This window comes from Mustela putorius, unplaced genomic scaffold (genome assembly GCF_011764305.1).
Source record: "Mustela putorius furo isolate JIRA1106 unplaced genomic scaffold, ASM1176430v1.1 tig00003853_pilon_pilon_pilon, whole genome shotgun sequence".
NCBI lineage: Eukaryota > Metazoa > Chordata > Mammalia > Carnivora > Mustelidae > Mustela > Mustela putorius.
Window position 1 is genome coordinate 7,828,697 of NW_025422005.1, and position 17,963 is coordinate 7,846,659.

Sequence of the window (17,963 nt, forward strand, 5' to 3'; positions counted from 1 at the left end):
AAAGCCAGCTGTGTGTGTATGCATGTGTATACTTACAGAGAATCCAATACCCATTTAGTCTTCTGTTCCCTTAAGAAGTGATTACACTTACTGACATATATAAGCTCTGAGGAGATGTGAATAGTTCATACCGTCTCAGTGTTAGTCTGGTTTGGGGATTACATGTGGGGTTTAATTTGTCCTGGAGCAGACAGGCAAAAACATCAATAGGCAGGCAGTCAGACAATTGATCCAGTAGCAAGAGAACAGAACTGTCAGCATAGCACAGCTTTTTAAGACAAAAACCAAAAGTAGGTTGGGAGCCTGCGTGGCTCAGTGGGTTAAGCCGCTGCCTTCGGCTCAGGTCATGATCTCAGAGTCCTGGGACAGAACTGTCAGCATAGCCTCTCCAGCACAGCTCTTTTTAAGACTTTAAAAAAAAAAAAAAAAAACCAAAAGTAGGAAATAGCTTTGCAAAGATGTTTTTGTGAACCTGATTATTTCAAAGAGAATATGAGGCAGTTGACTCAAATGTATGTACTAGAATAAACTTTAAAAGAGTGGACAGTGAAGGGAAAGCAGGAGTAGGGAAAATTCTATTAGAGGTAGGCCAGGACTGAGCTGTGAGCTTCCTGGTGGCCACTGTGAGCTTAATTTCTCACTGAAGAGTAATGCCTCCAACATGGAACCCAAGTGAAAACTCGGGGACATATGTCCACCCCCAACCATGGACACCCCTCGGGGAGGAGTTTCCAGGAGGCCCATGCAGAGGACTGGGCTAGTGCTGAGCACACATTCTCTAAAAGCAGCCTTGTCTAAGGCTGTTTCTTAAAACTGTCTGCAGTGACAATGATGGCAGGGCATTGCCATGGCGCTATTAGGAAAAGCAGTTTCACAAAAGCAAGTGGGAAAAGCTGCAAATGGAGGAAGACGGGAAAATGGGAAGACAAGCGAAGAGGCCGGACTGCAAGCCGAGCTCCATTAGGCTGGGACAAAACCACATGGCTCAGAGCCCTGGCATGGCCTGGGAGCACAGGCTTCCACTGGTTTGTGCTTAAAGTCGAGATCAATCTGCAGGAAATTGAGTATATATTTTCAGTTATATTGGCTTACATGGTTAACAGCCTTGAACACTTTCCAGGGCTCTCACTGTATCTTCCTATTGCAAACCTGTATACACATTAATTCTCTTGTGACTGTCTCGGATACGGTAGAAGCCCTGGGGCGGGATGAGGGGACTTTCAGAGCGGTGTCAAACTGAAAAAGGCCAGCAAGGAAATTAACATGCAAAACTAGTTATTGGACACTGACGTTATTATATTCCTCTGCCAGATTTTCCATCAATTATCAAGGAAGATGGTGTCACCTACACCAGGGACGGGAGGAAGAAATGCAGGTTTTCCTATCTGCTGTACCTTTAGGAATGAAAGCCTACTCCACAGGGACAGCATGTCTAATAACTGTTAATATGTGGCATTTTAGAAATCAACAGCCTCTCTAAGCTCACTTTATTTAGACAAAATCCTGATTCTATTTCTATCATTTTGGTCACTTTTTAAAGTGTTTAAAGGAACACTTTTAGCATTTACTTAAGAGCAGAGCTGGCATAGAAGCTGGCTACTTGATGAGTCTCTCAAACGGAAGAAGCACCACACACAGCAGACTGCTTCAGCCTCGAAGGGGTACTTATTAGCTGGGTGATTTTCCCCTCAACTATCTGTAGTGAACTAATCAAGCATGTTAGCATTTACACGAAGATAATTAGATCCCAGAGTTAATATTCTCTGATAATCATTAGGGGAAGCAAACAGTTCTCTGGGAGCTGGAGCTAACATGTGAGGCTGCTTCTAATTTCATAACAGCAGAAAACTGATTAAACAACCTATTTTTTCCATACCCAGAAGACGCAAAACCAACTTCGGAGAGGAGAGACTGTCGCCAAGGCCAGGAAAAGATCACTGAATCTCAGAGGTCGCTCTCCTGTTCGACTCGAACACCAGGGAGAACGACTCGGGCGATAAAACCCCAGAGGCCCCCGAGGCACTGCAACCAGTATTTCCTGCTCCGAACCGAGAGTGCGATCAGACCCGTTAACCTCTACTGCTCCTAGGCTGCTGCCGCCTCAGAACAGCTTCAGGACTGATGTCACCGGGACAAGCCAGCACAGGTTGGAAAACAACAAGAACCCGTGTGCTGAGGGTCAACAGAAAGGCCAGGCACAGCTCCGAGAGTGGGGAGAGCCACCTGCGACCGCATCTCATTTAAACGTGCTGGCCTGGACCCGATGGCAGAATTCGCAGAGCAGGAGCCTCCACGTGACTACCCTGCTTTGGTGGCAGGCCGTGGGGGGAGAGAGGAAGGCAGCAATTAGAAAGGGGTTAGAGCCTACCTGATGAGAGACTCGAGGATGGCGGGGGTGGGCCCTTTCTGGAACTCCAGTTCTTTGTAGTGCAGTGCTTTGGCGTAGGCTCGGCACTTGGCAGCTCTCTCCCCGAGCAGGACAATGCCATTGTCGTCTCTCAAGGGCAGGGGGCCCTAGGGAAGAGCAGAACCCAGAGCGTAAGAAAACAGAAGCTGGGCGTGAACGGGAGAGGCTGCCGGGAGGGCTTCTCCCCTCCCACCAGCTTCCTGTCGGGCTCCACCTGGACAAAGGGGCAAAGCCTCACCTTGTCACTGTGTTCCATGAATTCGGCCAAGTTTAAGAGGGTCTGCGTGACTTCGGCGATGTCCTGCGAGGTGAGGGCCAACTCGATGCTTCTGATGAGTTCATCCTGCTGGTCCTCATTCAGCTCAGACCAGCAGGACACAAATGCAGCATTAAAAAGATCCCTGGAGGCAGAGAGGAGTGGAAAAAAGATGTTGGAAATGTCTCTCGTGCCTCTGCCTGGCGCCACAAAGTCACTTACTAATCTTACTCCCGGCACCACTGATTTTGCATGTACAGGTCAATGATGTCCAACAGGACTTGCTGGAAATGGTCTATCTTTCCTGCCCAATAGGGTAGCTATTAGCCACTGAGTACTTGAACTGTGCTGAGTGTGACCAAGGAATGGAATTTTAAGTTTTATTTCATTGTGGTTACCTCGATGCAACCATGTGTAGCTAGCGACTACTGGTTTTATGGCTCAAGCACAGACACTGGGCTACACGGGAAGCTGTGTGAGAGCGCAGGGGAGCAAGCAGGGCAGAGCTAAACAGCCTGTCTCCACTGCCTCTTGGCAGTTTTCCCATCTTCTTTCTTCATGGGAGGGGAGAACAGAAAGGGGACTTACAACACAGAAGCTGGCATTAACAGCTTCAGAACAGAATAATCTTCCAAGGATCCTTGGGACGCTGCTCAGGTGAGATGGGAGAAGCAAAGGCAGCCCCTGTGACTGCTTTTCAACATACAACCAGAATCCTTAGTTGAATGGCCTCAAACAAGACACCACAACTTAAGAAACCAGAAGTGTTAGAAGACAGCATCCCAATCCCTAAATTCTCGAAAGGCCCTCCAAGCCAAGACAACTGCTGGAGACTGACCAAGGCCTGGAAAGGAGGTGCCGTTTCTAAGATTACTACAACTATTTTATGGACTGGCGTATTTGCCTGATATCTGAACTTTAATCTCATCCCCTTTTTTAGATGAATGCTGGGGGAAGCGAGCTGGAAACTGTAAGATACGCTTATAACATATGGGCTGAGCATTTGATGCCTCTACACGCACTTTCTATTACACAATATAAAGGTTAAGTCAGACCAATGTATATAATTTTGGAATCTGCTGGGAAAAACAAAATTTGAAACCTAAAGGGTAACAGGAAGCCCAAAAGAAGTCGTGTGTAGATTAAAATATACACTTTCTGACCTACATGCAAGGCCACACCGGATCCCAAACGAGCACCCTTGGCACTGTGGGGATAAACACGTGGGTGTATGTCTGCCCCAAGCCTCTCTGGGATGACACTGTGCTCAGAAGTGACTTGTAACAGGAGAGGTACATGACGTCAGCTGAGCATACAAAATCTGCACACTGTGGAGTTAGGGGGATCTTAGGAACTATTTTTGTGCATGAAAAATACCACTTTATGCCTCATTACAAATAACAACCATCCATTGTAGACAAACTGGGAAAACAGGGAAAGGAACACAGAGACAATAACTACTCCTTAGACCTTCCCACTTAATCACTATTCTATTACTTTCTAGTCTTTTTCCACGTACATGTGTTTTTGAATAGGTGAAGTCACACATTTTCATAGTTTTGTATCCCATTTTGTTTATTTACGTTTTACTGTAAACCTTCTATATGCAAAGATTATAAACCAAATCTTTAATGGCTTAAGACTTGTTATTTAAAACAGTATTATTTTACGGCCAATTCTGTTTCCCGAAGATGGCTACAACAGCATCTGCTGTTGCACACGCTCTTCTACGATCTCCCTGTCCGGAGATGGCATCCGTAGCTCCTTCCCTCGAATCTGAGTGGGCTTCTGTGACTGCCTTGAACAACAGAGTGTGGCAGAAGTCAAACTGTGTGACTTCCAAGGCCAGGTCCTATAAACTCCATATACTTCTGCCTCGTTCCCTTGGGCACGTTCACTCTTGCAAACCTGCCAGTATTCTGCGAGGAAGCCCAAGCACCCCACAGAAGGACCCACAGGGAGAGGAACCAAAGCCCCTCGCCACGGCAGTTCCCATGTGAAAGCCTCAACCTGCCAGACCAACACCCCCACTGTCACTGCTGCAGAGACAAGCTGTCCCCACAGGTCACGTCCAAACTGCAGATCTCTGAGTAAAACAAATGACCGTTGTTTAAGACCAGTAAGTTTGGGGGTGTTTGTAAATATAGCAGTAAATAGAAGTCATTATTATTGGAAAGCAGTTATACTAAACCATTACATAGTTTTTTCCAGAACTATAAATGACTTTATAATTAAGATTTTGGACCCAAATCTACTAAGGAAAGGTCTGCTAGCAAGGTTAAGATGGATGGTTCTCCTAGAATATAAGCTTGTTCAATCTGCCCTTTTTTTTCCTCCACAAATTGGCAAAATTAAAAATACCAGGCCTTTCCACAGTCCTCGCCCATAAGAATTCTTACATACGGTCTTTTCTGTGCGATCCTCTTGATCCCACCCCGACGCAGCGGACGTACCTGGCCATCGGGTTGTAGGCCTGAGCCAGGGCCCAGCACGAGCGCAGGGAAGGCGACGAGGAGTCCTTCAGGAGCTCCAGACTCAGCCGCCTCAGCCACTCCAGCCAGTCATCTTTGGAGACCCTCCTGGCAGCTCCCCAGGCCTGTGATCCCCCAGGCAACAATGGAAAACCATCAGCTTCCAGGGCCAACTGTAAAGAGCCCTCGTCTATTTAAAGATGATTCTGTCTTTGATTTAATAAAACCATACCTCTCGTGACAAAAGTCCCCCAGAGCACAAATACAAGAGAGTAATATTTAATCAGAGGCCACAAAACAAAAGCAGCAACCTCTGGCATAGAGCATGATACTGACAAATACTGTTTTACAAGTCATTTGGGCTGGACTCTATCAGCAAAGCAGAAAGCTCTACAGACCCACAATGGATGGGCCCGTCACACACAGGGCGCATTCGACAAGGCCTAATGGCCCCTGCAGTGTGCGATGGGCCCCGGGTGCTCTGCACTAGGACACTGGCTCAGTCGACAACAAAGGGTCACATGGGGAGAGGCAAAATCGTCAGGTTCACAACAGCGTGAATCACATCACACTCAGACACGAGTCGGAGCCCAGCGCACACGGCACCGGGGTGGAATGAGACAAAAGGAGTTGAACAGATTTAATTTTTACTTTCTGATTTATCCCCTCCAACGTTCCTCAAAACTGAGCGTTCCAGGCATCACGAGTTCCGGCCAGGGGAAGCTGAGGGAGGTGGATGGGAAGACCCTGGCTCTGGAGACGGGCAGCACCGCGTTGTGGCCCCGGCTGCACTCTGGAGGTCGGCGGCCTGAGTTCAAAAGGCTGTTATCGAACTCATTGGCTGTCTGACCTTGGGCAAGTTACTTCTCTTCTCTTGGGCCTGTTTCCTCACTTGTAAAATGAGGATAACAGTTCACCTCCTAGGGTGTTTCTAGGAGTAATTAATATGTGTCACGGATTTATACCTGTGCTTGGCACAAAGTTAGTGTTCCTGTAAGTGCCTATTCTTGTTAAGTCAGGGACACCAGCTGGCATCCTGGCTCCGCCACCCGGCAGCCGGGACACTCTGGAAAAATCGCTTGTATGTTGCATCGGGGCCTCAGTCTTCTGCATCAAGGGATAAAATGTCTAAAGAGCCCAGCTGGAACAGATGAGCAAAAATGGTTGCTCTTATAATCAAAACAACATCTCTTTGAGCTGGCCTAGCCCGAACTTTTAAAATATATTCTTCAAAGATTTTTTCAGCAGAATGGACACATGTCCTCCCTAAGCTAGGCAAACTGAGTAAGTCAGAGCAGAGGTTCTCCAAGGAAGTGGTCCAGGGAGTGGAAGAGATGCCCGTGAGCTACACCACCTGCCCATCAATGACTCAACCCATCACCTTCCTGGGATAAACTGGAGACGGGCTGTGGCTTCTGATGAGTTACAAATGAGCGATACCATATTAAATTACAGTTTTATGTCAGAAACTGAGACAGAGACGTTAAGGGACAAACTGAAAAATTACGTGCACAATTCTGATGATACGATGAGCACCCTGAACCAGGAGGAAGGGCGACACTAGTTACTTGATTTCTGAACTTTGTTCTGTTGAACAAAACGGGAATAGCAAGTCCTGTTCTCTGGAGAGGCCTCTGGCTTCCTTCCTACACAAAGGGTCTCCGGATAGCTGCTCTGTAGCGCACGGCATTTCAAAAGTTGAACATACACAAGGGGGAACCACGAAAGTCTTTTCCCTCTAGTGACGTGAGGCCGCGCCTGGTTGGGGCAGAAGCCGTGCTTGGGTGGTAGTTAAGAGACGGGGCTCTGAAGTCATGGTCCCTTGGTCAAACCCCGGCTCCCGCATTTACTGGGCGACTTTGGGCAAATCACTCAACCTTTCAGGACCTCAATATCGACTTCTCTGCAAGATGCCGGCGGGAGCGAGAGCATCTAACTCTCAGGGTGAAGGGTAAGTGAGTCAATACACTAACGAGCTTGTACCAGCGCCCGACACGCGGAAAGCCCTGCACAGATGCTGGCGGTTGTCAGTGCTGTCCCTGTCACTGTTTGAGAAATGGTCACAAAGAAGTCTCTGGAAACCTTAGCTTCACGGACAACTGCACGATCTATCAAACAGGCTAAGGCCCCCAAGTGGGCCCCTCCCTGCTCTTCTTTCATTTAAAACCTCATCCACTCTCGCTTCTCTGGGTTCCGTGGTAACTGCGTCAAGGCCCGTCAGCTGCCCTCCGCCACCAGTCAAGGCTGACTGTCCCCTCTGGTGAGGCCCGCGACACCAACAGACCTCCTGCCAGCCTATTCACTTAGGGGGTAAGTCCAAATAGCTTCTCCTCAGACGGGAAGGCTGCTGAAAATCCTGGCAGGCACCCTGGAGGCGGTGCGCTGTTACTTGGAAAGTGGGTCACACTGGTCCCTGCACCGACCCCAGGCTGCCCACGCACGAGTGTGTGAAGGCACAAACCTGGCTGAGAGTAGTGCGAGAGAGTCTGCTTAGGCTTCCTGGACTGGATCTGCTCTCAGGTGAGACACACTAGAAACTCTTTTTCCTGTTTGGCAAAGGTCATGCTTCTTTTTGCAAGGCCTGCGTAGAAAGCCAACCTTCCTGGAAGCAGCCTCGCCTACCGGGGAGTTTCCTAAAACAGTCAGGACACGGCTCTAAGAGGGTGGACAGCTGCCTGGCTGGAAGGACATTCTGAACCCAGGCAGGCGGAAAACATCTGGGTGGCAATGTGCATCTGGCTTCTCCGCCTGGCCCCGCCCTGAGGGGTGAGGTGTCAGCAGGATCACCTCAACGACCGCCTGAGGACCTGGGGGCCCCTCCTTTTCCTGTAGCCTTGGACTAGCAGTGACATGCTCCATGGAGGGAAAGCAGCATCGCCCCTGCCCCAGGGGTCTTTCACCACTTCCCTCGTACATCACCCAACCCTTCTCGGCAATGGCCACCTTATAGCTGCGTGTCTGGGTGAAGGCTGGCTCGGCAGTCAGTGGCCCCAGCTGTGGCCCTAGCGCCCCAGTGGCCCCAGCACCCCACCCCCCCAGCTGTGTGCGAACACACACGCACACACACACGCACTCACACACAGGTGTGTGTTCAAATCTTTACGGGCTTGGCCAAAAGAAGAGAACAAGTTAGCAGGGACCCAGTCCTGCCCAGTTCTCTACCTCGGTCCCCTGCCATCGTGCAAGTGCAGCTGCTGTGGACTAACCACTAAGAAAGGAAGAATGCCACCAAGTGGGACTCCAGACAGGCGCTGCTCACAGTCACCAGAAGCACTGATGCTGATGCGAAACGTGGGAAATTATTTAACTCAGTAACATAACTACAATGACCCTGCTCAGATCGACCAGCGATGCTTTGAAACGGCCTGTTTTTAAATGGATGGCTGGAGGCATATGTGGTGAGAAGCCAGCTACATCCCGGGCTTTCGTCAGCAGAAAGAACTCAGTATTTATCTGCAAAGATCAAAAAGTCTGTTCTTCAAAGTACGGTCCTTGGCCCGGTAGCACTGGCATGACTTAGGACTTTGGTAAAAATGCGGAATGTAGGCCTGACCTCGGACTGCCCCATTCAGAACACGCATTTTCCTCAGTCCCTCGCAGTCCTGGGAGTTTCAGGAGTCTGAGACGCACTGCTCTACAGAGCTGGCTGGTCTCAGGGCTAAGGAAGGGTCTCACTGGTTTTGTTCCATTCACGTAAAAAATGAGAATGGTATTTGCAACAAAGGATTCTACTATCAGAGCTCCAAGGAAGCTTAGAATTTTGTTCTACATTGATCCTTAATTTTAAAAAACATATCATTTGGACACCCGGAAAAAGACAAAATGACCTAAGTTCATGGTATCTAGAGTTTCGGAAAAATGCTTGGGCTGGTCTTTGGCTGTTTTGAACTGGTGGCAGCAAGAGCGAAGAGTTCGGAACAAGAGAGAAGAGCTGTGCTCTCCCTTCCAAGCCCCCCCCAACCCCCTCGGGAAATCATGGACCTTTTGGAGGTTGATGGTGCTGACGTGCAGTTTCTTCATGGGTCCCGTTTCGACCGGCCCGCTAGCCAGCGCATCCCCTTGGCCACTCCTCAGCATTCGGTGCTGGTAAATCAAGGGGTCCTCTTCTTCGTCAGCAAGGGTGTATCCCTGCAACCAGAGAGCCACAGACAAACCCTGCAACTCTGCTAGGTTCTCCCAGGTAAGAAAACAACCTTAAGCCTTGGGAGGGTTGCACCTTCTGAAAGCATCAGGACATCAGCAGGAAGGAAAAGGTTACATGCACGGACCAAATGAACCACAGGTGGGCTACATTCCCCACTGCAGACCCATGTCTGCCGGTCGCTCTTGGTCAGGGACAGCACGGACTCGGCAGGATGAGCATGCAGCTGGCAAAGCTAGTGCTATGGGCCAGGATCCCAGGGACCAAGTGCTATGGCCAGGGAGCCAAGGGCGGGGGGAATCAAAGGAAGGGGACTATTTTGTAGCATGTGCAAATTCGAGAAGCATTCCTGGGGTCCCTCAGCAGAAGTGCACAGGGAGGCGGCCAGGCTCCTGTTCTTCTGCACGCAGGCAGCAGGGGCCCATCACTGCTGCGGAGCCCACGCCATCTACAGATCTGGAAAGAGCCTGCTGTCTCTACAGAAGCTGCCTGCCCATCGCTATTTTAGAGCTAAAAAGCCAGATGTGTTCCCAGACCCATGCGGAGAGACAGCGGAGGACTCTGGGACAGAAACCCAGCGCAGTTCACCTTCACGATTCTGCAGATGAGGACGTCGTAGCGCTGATGGTTAATTCGGTGTCGCACCAGGACTTTGTTCACCATTGGAATGAAAATCTGGTACTGTTGGAGGAGAGGGAAGAGATCAGGAAGGTCACTCTGCAGCGCGGGAGGCAACGCGATATCACCCCCGCGAGCTATAGCTAGTTCTGCTGGGTTTGGGGTGGCTCTCTGTTACTCAGAAGAGTCACCTGCCTGTTTCTGTCTCTCTCTATCTCTCTCACACCACCCTCTCCAAACCGCTACAGTCCTAGTCCCCACCCCCATCCATCTGGGTTACTGCGACGGCCTCTGAGTACTCTCTCTGCTCCCACCCTTGGCCTGGTCCGTTCTTCCACACAGCACTGTGAGTCATTAGGTCAGACCACAGTCTTCCTGAGGTCCAGATCCTCCAAAACTTCTAGTCTTGCCCAGAGTAAAGGCCCATAGGAGTGATGTGCAAATTTTTGTGGGCATCAGAATCACCTGGAAGGTTTATGAAACCAGAGCTTGCTGGGCTCCACAGTTTTTGGTGCGGGTCTGGGCACAGGCCGGAGAATCTACATTTCTAACAGGTTCCGGCTATGTAGATACTGTCCAGGGACATCTGAGAACAACTAGCCTACAGCACCTTGTCTCTATGCCCCAACCCAGCCCTGTCTTATCTCTATGATGGGAACTGCAAGCCCTCCTCGCTGCCCAGCCCCCTCCCCTGAAGCCGCACGCTGTTCCCTGGACCCTCCGAACGCGCTGAAGCCGCACGCTGTTCCCTGGACCCTCCGAACGCGCTGAAGCCGCACGCTGTTCCCTGGACCCTCCGAACACGCTGAAGCCGCACGCTGTTCCCTGGACCCTCCGAACGTGCTGCCTCTGCACGCTGTTCCCTGGACCCTCCGAACGCGCTGAAGCCGCACGCTGTTCCCTGGACCCTCCGAACGCGCTGCCTCTGCACGCTGTTCCCTGGACCCTCCGAACGCGCTGCCTCTGCACCCCTTTGGATTTGCTAGTCCTTCTGCCGGCATCCGACTCTCTGGGCTCAGACCTGCGCTCAGGTCTCTGGTCAGATGGCTGCTTATCAGAGGCTTCACTGTCCACCTGAAAACAAACAGCAACTCTCCCCGCTCCCTCTAAGCTCTTCTGAGACAGACTGTGTTTACTAGCTTTGCCTGGGTGGAACGGAAGCTCCATGAGAACCGGGACATCCTTCTGTTTACTGTGTTATCCCAGAACAGCACTTAGGCCACACAGATGGCTCGAGAAGTGTTTGGTAAATAAAGGACAGGACAAAAAAAGCAAGTAATTCCTAGTTCTTTGAAGGCAGTTGAGAGCTACAGACTGGCAAACAGAGACGTTCACAGACAAAAGTCATCTTCCCCAAGCCAGGAGGAAGAGCATGTCTGTTTTCTTGTCTCACCTTCTTCCCCAGCTGGAAGACCAGCGAAGACAACGTGTCCATGGCCGTGGGACGCAGTTCCGGACTCTGGTCCAGCGTTCGAACAATCGGATGGATGATCCGGGACGCGTAGTCCGTGAAGTCCAGGGACTCTGTCAGGCGGTCCACTGTCTCTAACGCTGCCCTACGATAACCACGACACAGGGGAATTGTTAACACGTGGTCCCGAAGTACCAGAGGTGGCTGAGGGTTATCTTAATCAGCACCAAATGGGAAGGCACGGCCTCGGAGGCAGCTCGGGGGACCTGGCTCCAACACAGGTCCCCGTGGGGTAGGGACGGCTAAGATTTCCAGAAGCCTGAGGCGTTTCTGGACTAAAATGAAGAGAGCTGAGGTAACAACAACAACAACAAAATGGAAGGATGGCCTGGGAACTTAAGAAAAGGACATTTTTAACAAGATGTGAAAAGCTCGATGGCTGCTTCGTCCCCAGGCGCAGGTGCTTACTTCCGAGATGGCAGCGGAACCTCTGGGGCGTCAAAGAGCTTCACGATAGGAGGAAGCAACAAGTGCAGATAGTCGTCCAGGTTGGCGCCGAACAGCTGGATGGCAGCCAACAGCTGCAAAAGGGAGCACAAGCCCGGTGACGGGCAAATACTGGCAAGTACCACATACACGGAGTGCACGGAGGGCGGCAAGCGGGAGCGGATGGAGGACACGTGCGTACACGTGCGCACGGAGCGCACGGAGCACATGGGCAGCTCCAGATTCTGCGGGGATTCTGAAAAGCCTTCAGTAAGTGGCCTTGAGCTACCTTCTTTTGGGAGCACTCCTCCCTCCCCACTATTTTATTTTGCTTGTGTATTATTTTGCTTTCTCTGAGCTTATTTCAATGGACAAGGAATCAGTTGCTAGGTAACAGTGAGAACAGGTCGGGGATAAAACATTTACCAAGAATAATCCAATAAAGGAGAGAAAACACAAGGCCAGTCAAGAGAGGGTTGTAAACATCCTGTCAATTGCACACATCTGGTATTAGCATCGTTAGATTCAGTCTTGTGGCTTGTAGCTACAAACTACAGGGGCTTGCCTCATAGCCGATCATCCCTGGACTCTGATGGATGCTGGGAATCCCTCTAGAGGACACCCCTAAGGGACTCACCTTGATGGAGACGATGCGGCCTGGGCTGTTGTCGTGCATGAAGACGCGTAGCATGTGTGGGATCAGCTGGGGCAGGTAGAGCTTAAATTCACCCCCAAGAGCTACCACAATTTGCTCAATAAGAAGGATGATCGTGCTCTGGATTGAGGTATTCATGACCCAGAATTCCTATAGGGAGGGAAGACAGACAGAAGTAAAGTCACATGCTCTTCTACTGAACTAGGAATCAAGGAACTGAGAGGGCCCTAAAGAAGCAAAACTGTAGTGGGCACAGTCTGCCCCAAGAGAGACTCTTTCCCCAGCCCTCTTTGTATCCTCCGTCACAGGCACAGCGAGCGCATTAAAGGGCACTTCTCGGAATGCACCAGCCTCCCTTGCTCCTGGGCTTTGCTTGTGCTGTGCTCTGTCTGGAACCTCACCTCTTGCTCAGCTAAGTGCCATCTGCTTTTCTAGACCCGCCTCAAGCCTCACTTCCATGAAGGCTTTCCTGTTCTCCTTCCATTACACGCTCTATGTCCCTCTATCCCCTTCTTTTCCAGCACCCATCGTAACTTCATTTTCTCTGGCACGTTCTTTCTACTAGACTGTAAACCTGTTAAAGGCAAGGAGCCCCTTTGAGCCATCTCTGTCTCTCCAGAACCAAGCACAGCACCTGGCGTAGTCCAGCCACCCGAACACGTTCACAGAGTGAATGATGACTACGTGTATTTCACTCAGGGGCTCTGAGCCCGCCCACAGCAGGTTCTCCACTTTGGGTACCAGCCGCTCTCTACCAAAGGGTGATCCCAATGTGAACAGTTTCTTGCCCATTCTGGACTTAGACTTTGGTAGTCTAAATATTGCTAGATATAGGTAGCAGCTCATGTTTGCTCCAAATCATTTTCAGGTCTGGATAAAGCCACAAAAGGAGCACTTTTTCTCCACCTGTATAGTCATCTTCCATGTAAGTTACTAAAGTAAAAACTTGGCCAATCTGCCACAGAATCTGCCTCGGTACCCCAAATAGGTCTGAGTTTTTGATCCCAGGAAAAGCTGGCATTTCAAATCAAGTAAAAAAGAAAGCTGTCTACTGCCTTGTTTGAAATCTCCAGAGGAGACTTGATGATGCCGGATTAGCCCTACTAAAGACGGCAACACATACATATTCATACTTTGGAGCCCTCAACTAACTCAGAATAAAGTCAATAAAAAGAAAAAGAGAACTCCTCAGAAGAAAGGCTTTACTGAAGCATCAATTATTTTTATTTTAAAAAAGTCTTAAAAATCGTAATAGCTTAGAAAGTAAAAGCCATACTAAAAGATGCTTGTAAAATTTTCTTTCTCCTCACAGAGAGAAAAAGCTATTTTCTCTAGATAAAAACCTCTGCCAGAGAAACACCTCCGATTTTATACCCTCCATGGTCTGTCTGATGTGTGTTACTTGGCCTGCCCTCTGCCTTCTTTAGAGAAAGCACACCTACCTCCCCACCGTTATTACTGCGGGCTCCGTACAAGGGCTTCTCTCTCTCCAAGGAGCCAGGCAGCCTGCCCAGGGATCTCTGTGAACAGAGGCTGTTCTCATCCCAGGCTCAGGGGGGCTCATTAAAATGCCCAGGGGCAGCAGTCAAAGGCAGAGCCCCTGGGGCACCTTATCCATCTTGGAGGAAATGAAAGCTGCATTTTGCAGGTGTGAAGCTCGCTGCCTCAAACTTCTGTGTTTTGGTCCTAAATCTTTTTTGGGGACTAAGTCTCTGATTAGTTCTGCTTCCAACCGCAAGCACACTGCTGCCTGCCAGGCCCCCGCCCCCGGAGGGCCGCCGGCTCGCTGGCACTCTGCTCAGCTTCGTGGTACAGAGGCCCCCGTGGCAGGAGTCAGGGAGCGAGTGGTTTTCATTATTTGTACAGATGGGAGTTTTTCAGTTCTGAGACCCGGTTTCAGGGAAGTTCCAGTTTTGAAGTTCGCCGCTTTGATTTTAGTCCTGCTGCCTCCTCCAAGCTAAGTACAAAGGGCTGGCAGAGGAGAGAAGGGATCAGTGAAGAATTGTCTTCCAATTCTTTGAGGGCACGGCCATCTCTGCAAAGCGAGCTTCCCAACAGAGATCTTGAAATGACACAGCACAGCAGGAGGCAGGCCTGCCCCTCCAACAGACATAAAACAACATTGCCCCCAATGGGGAGCCCTCCGCACCTGCTTGCCCGCGTTACACAATCTGGGACAGGTGCTGCTGCAGTCAGAAGGTGGCATTTATGCTCTTAAAGGCGGTGGGGTAAAGCCTCGCCTCCTTCCTCGGTGCCTGACAGGAGTTCAGCGTATGTAACAGCGCTACTGAAACCCAGTCCCCAAACCTCTTAAGGCCGTGGTTGTATGGGCTGTAAGAAGGAGAGCTTTCGTGGGAGCAGTAAAGCAGTAAAGTGAAATTGCTCTGTTGTGTGTGAGGCAAAGAACTGGGGTCTGTTTCTGGCAGAACAATGACTTCAGGATTCTTCCTCCAACCTCATAGCTCGCACTCAGGGGCCAGGCCTGCAGCAGGTCCCCCCCACCCGCCGCGTCACCACCCTCCGGGGAACCCCGCCCCACATTTAATACTGCTGTTGTAACAGCTCTACAAAGACCCACGACCACAATGTCCTCGCTCTCCAGGCCTTCCTCTGGATGTTCCTTGACCCACTGATGAACCGGCCAAAGCACTAATTTCTACTCACTCTCATGAGGGTGACTATTTCATCCATGTAAGGTCGGATGTGGCTCTTCACGAAGGACACCAGCATCCCCAGCTGCTGGAACAGGAACTGGAATGGAGAAGAGGTCAGTGAGTTGGCATCAGGAAGAACAGCGAACTCCCAAGATCACCCTAAGTTCGCGGCAACAAACGAACACGCCTGTGCAATCGGGTCCCACGCTGGCCATCTACTGAGAGTAAGTCTAAAAAAACCTTCAGTGGTGACAGTAGTGGGGGCTGAAAACGACCCTCAGTGGCTTTACGCCCCAGCCAGGCGAGCCACTGACTGGTGCACGACAAGGGCCTCGGGGCCACGGTGCCTGTCCTGAGCCACGAGGCTACCTCTTGGCTCTCTGACCTTCATTTAACCTCTCCACACCCAGCCTCTTCAGGGGGAAGATGCAGAGGACAATCCCTGTCGCCAGGGCTGGCCCTAAGTTAAACGGGGAAACACCTGGAAAGCACTAGCACCAGATGTGAATACCGGGGGTGCTCCGCGATCACCAGCTATCGCTGAAGGATCTGCGGACTGACTGAAGACTTCAAAATGACATGAAATTCTTAATCAATGATCATTATTAATCATTATAAATTATTAATCATTATAAATGTGTCTTTTGTCTCTTCAGTTCTAATTCCACTACCACTTACTTTCTAAAATAAATACAGCTATTATGGGTATGGTGGTTCATTTATAGTGATTAACTCAATTAATCAGATCGTAATTCATTACGTAACTGTTTCTCTCTGAGAAACCGTGCACCAAGGCAGTAAGCAAACTGGGGGAGGGATGGGGTGAGGAAGAGTCTGTTCAGGTTGATACGGGGCAGCTGTAAGAAGGGACGCCATCCATTAAAACAAGCTGGGAATAAAAAGGCTTGGGCAAAGATGATCCAGCTACTTTCCTGGCTAAAGATGTCTTTAGGGTATAGTTTTTATTTTATCATGATCTTCAGATAGTGCCTCATGTCCATATGCAACAGCAAATCATACTCTAAATCCCCCGCCCTGAAAGATTTTTCTAGCTCTCTATGCCTCCGCCCTCCCATTAATAAGGACAATTTAGCAATGAATATACATATTTTCACTCTCATCTGTGTTCTGAAACTTGGGCAAATTAGGATTAAATAAAAACTTGTTTCAAACACAAGTAATGGACTTATAGACTCACTACCTGCAGAGGTGAGACTCACAGGACTTCCAGTCTTGGGCTTCAAGGGAGCGTGGATGCCTCTAATGACATGGACGCCAATGGATTCTAAGGTGCTTAGAACCTGCCCACCACGTGGCACAGGTCTGACTCAACTCAGGACAGCCTTTCCTACCCACTGCTCGGGAGACCCCACATCAAATCGCTGCTGACCATTTCTGTGAAATGATCTCTTAATAGGATCCAGAGATCAAGGGATGTGAGACTCCAAGTATAACGGTTTTTAAGCTATATTTTTGTTATGTGAGCCTGAAAGAAGGTAGAAAATTGAAGCTGGAGGAAAAGCAGGGCATTGGGGTTGGCAGGGAGGTCAGGAAAACCACAAGACCAGAAGGACAGAGCTCCCGAGCCCTGCTGTTGTTTCACATAGGTGTAATGGGGGGCCCGGCAGTGTTCAGCCATCTTCACCTGCCAAGGGATGGATGCCGACAGCAAGTGCTTCTTCCCTCACAGTAAGGAGCCCAGCAGCCCCCCCACCCCATTTTTTCTCCGTTAGATTCCTCCACAAGTTTTCTTCTCTTTCTTTCCTGGAACACTAGCATATTAAAATAACATAGTTTTAGTCTTGAAAATATGGTGGGTTAGGTACCCCTGCTGTGAAAAGCCTAAAGATACCGCATTAGCAATAGTAAATACTGTTACTGTGTCATCAGAACTGAAACCTTTGGCAGAGAGCCAGACCTTCAGAGGGCTACCTATTAAGAGAAATGGTGCCTCCCCTCAGTGAATCTGTGCACTGGCAGAAGGACACAAAGACATCTGTCAGTCTTGATGTGGAGTCCAGGCAGGAAAAAAGTCTCTCCCAAGAGCTTGTACTCTCAGGTCAATATCCTACGAGTTTAGGGGTTATGGTGACTACCTGTGTGTGCTGAGAAACTCTAAGCCAAAAATTAACTTGAAGTTCACATGGCACAAGGAAAAGCAAATCCTCTCTAGACAGATGCAATTTGAGAGCAGGTTTTCTGGTACTGCTCCAGGGAGCGCCGGGCTGCATAGGTACAATATCCAAAATTATAAGACAGGTAAAGATAAGCCCCTGGCAGTGTGACTCAGCAGAAACAATAAACAGCAGGATCAGACCCATCACAGATTTTCCATATATTGGAATTACTGGATAAAAAATATAAAATTGTTTTAAAGTGCTTAAAGAAATAAATATGAGAATTTAAAAAATGAGTAAAGAACAGGGTAACACCAAAAAAAATACTCAGCATATTTGAAAGAACCTAAAAAAATGTAGCTGGGGTGCGTCTGGGGGACTCAGTCGGTTAAGCATCTGCCTTTGGCTCAGGTCATAATCCCAGGGTCCTGAATTGCGCCCCACATAAGGCTCCCTGCTCAATGCAGAGTCTGCTTCTCCCTCCCCTCTCCCTCTGTGTATGTGATCTCTCTCTCTCTCTCTCTCAAATAAATAATCTTAAAAAAGATTTTTAAAATGTGTTTGAAAGTAAAAATAAAAAATAAAAAAATGTAGTTGAAAGTAAAAACTCAAGAACAGGTCAAAAAGACACAGCTGGGGGGTGCCTGGCTGGCTCAGTGGGTTAAGCATTCGGCCTTCTGCTCTCGGGGTCAGATCCCCATCGGGGTCCAGGGGGACTGAGTCCCACATTGCCTGGCTTGTGATTTC

The 17,963-nt window shown here is 49.5% G+C and overlaps 1 protein-coding gene across 2 annotated transcripts in view; it reads right to left on the reverse strand.

Moving 5' to 3' along the window:
- Positions 1-17,963, reverse strand: part of MTOR (mechanistic target of rapamycin kinase) — a 126,075-nt gene that overhangs the window by 67,950 nt on the left and 40,162 nt on the right. For both annotated transcript variants that reach the window (XM_004741501.3, XM_004741502.3), the window contains exons 20-28: positions 15,110-15,196; positions 12,428-12,595; positions 11,773-11,885; positions 11,287-11,449; positions 9,864-9,956; positions 9,116-9,262; positions 5,117-5,259; positions 2,646-2,808; positions 2,369-2,514 (exon numbers count right to left, since the gene is read on the reverse strand). In XM_004741501.3, coding sequence (XP_004741558.2) covers positions 2,369-2,514; positions 2,646-2,808; positions 5,117-5,259; positions 9,116-9,262; positions 9,864-9,956; positions 11,287-11,449; positions 11,773-11,885; positions 12,428-12,595; positions 15,110-15,196 — 1,223 coding nt within the window. The remainder of the gene's footprint in view (positions 1-2,368; positions 2,515-2,645; positions 2,809-5,116; positions 5,260-9,115; positions 9,263-9,863; positions 9,957-11,286; positions 11,450-11,772; positions 11,886-12,427; positions 12,596-15,109; positions 15,197-17,963) is intronic.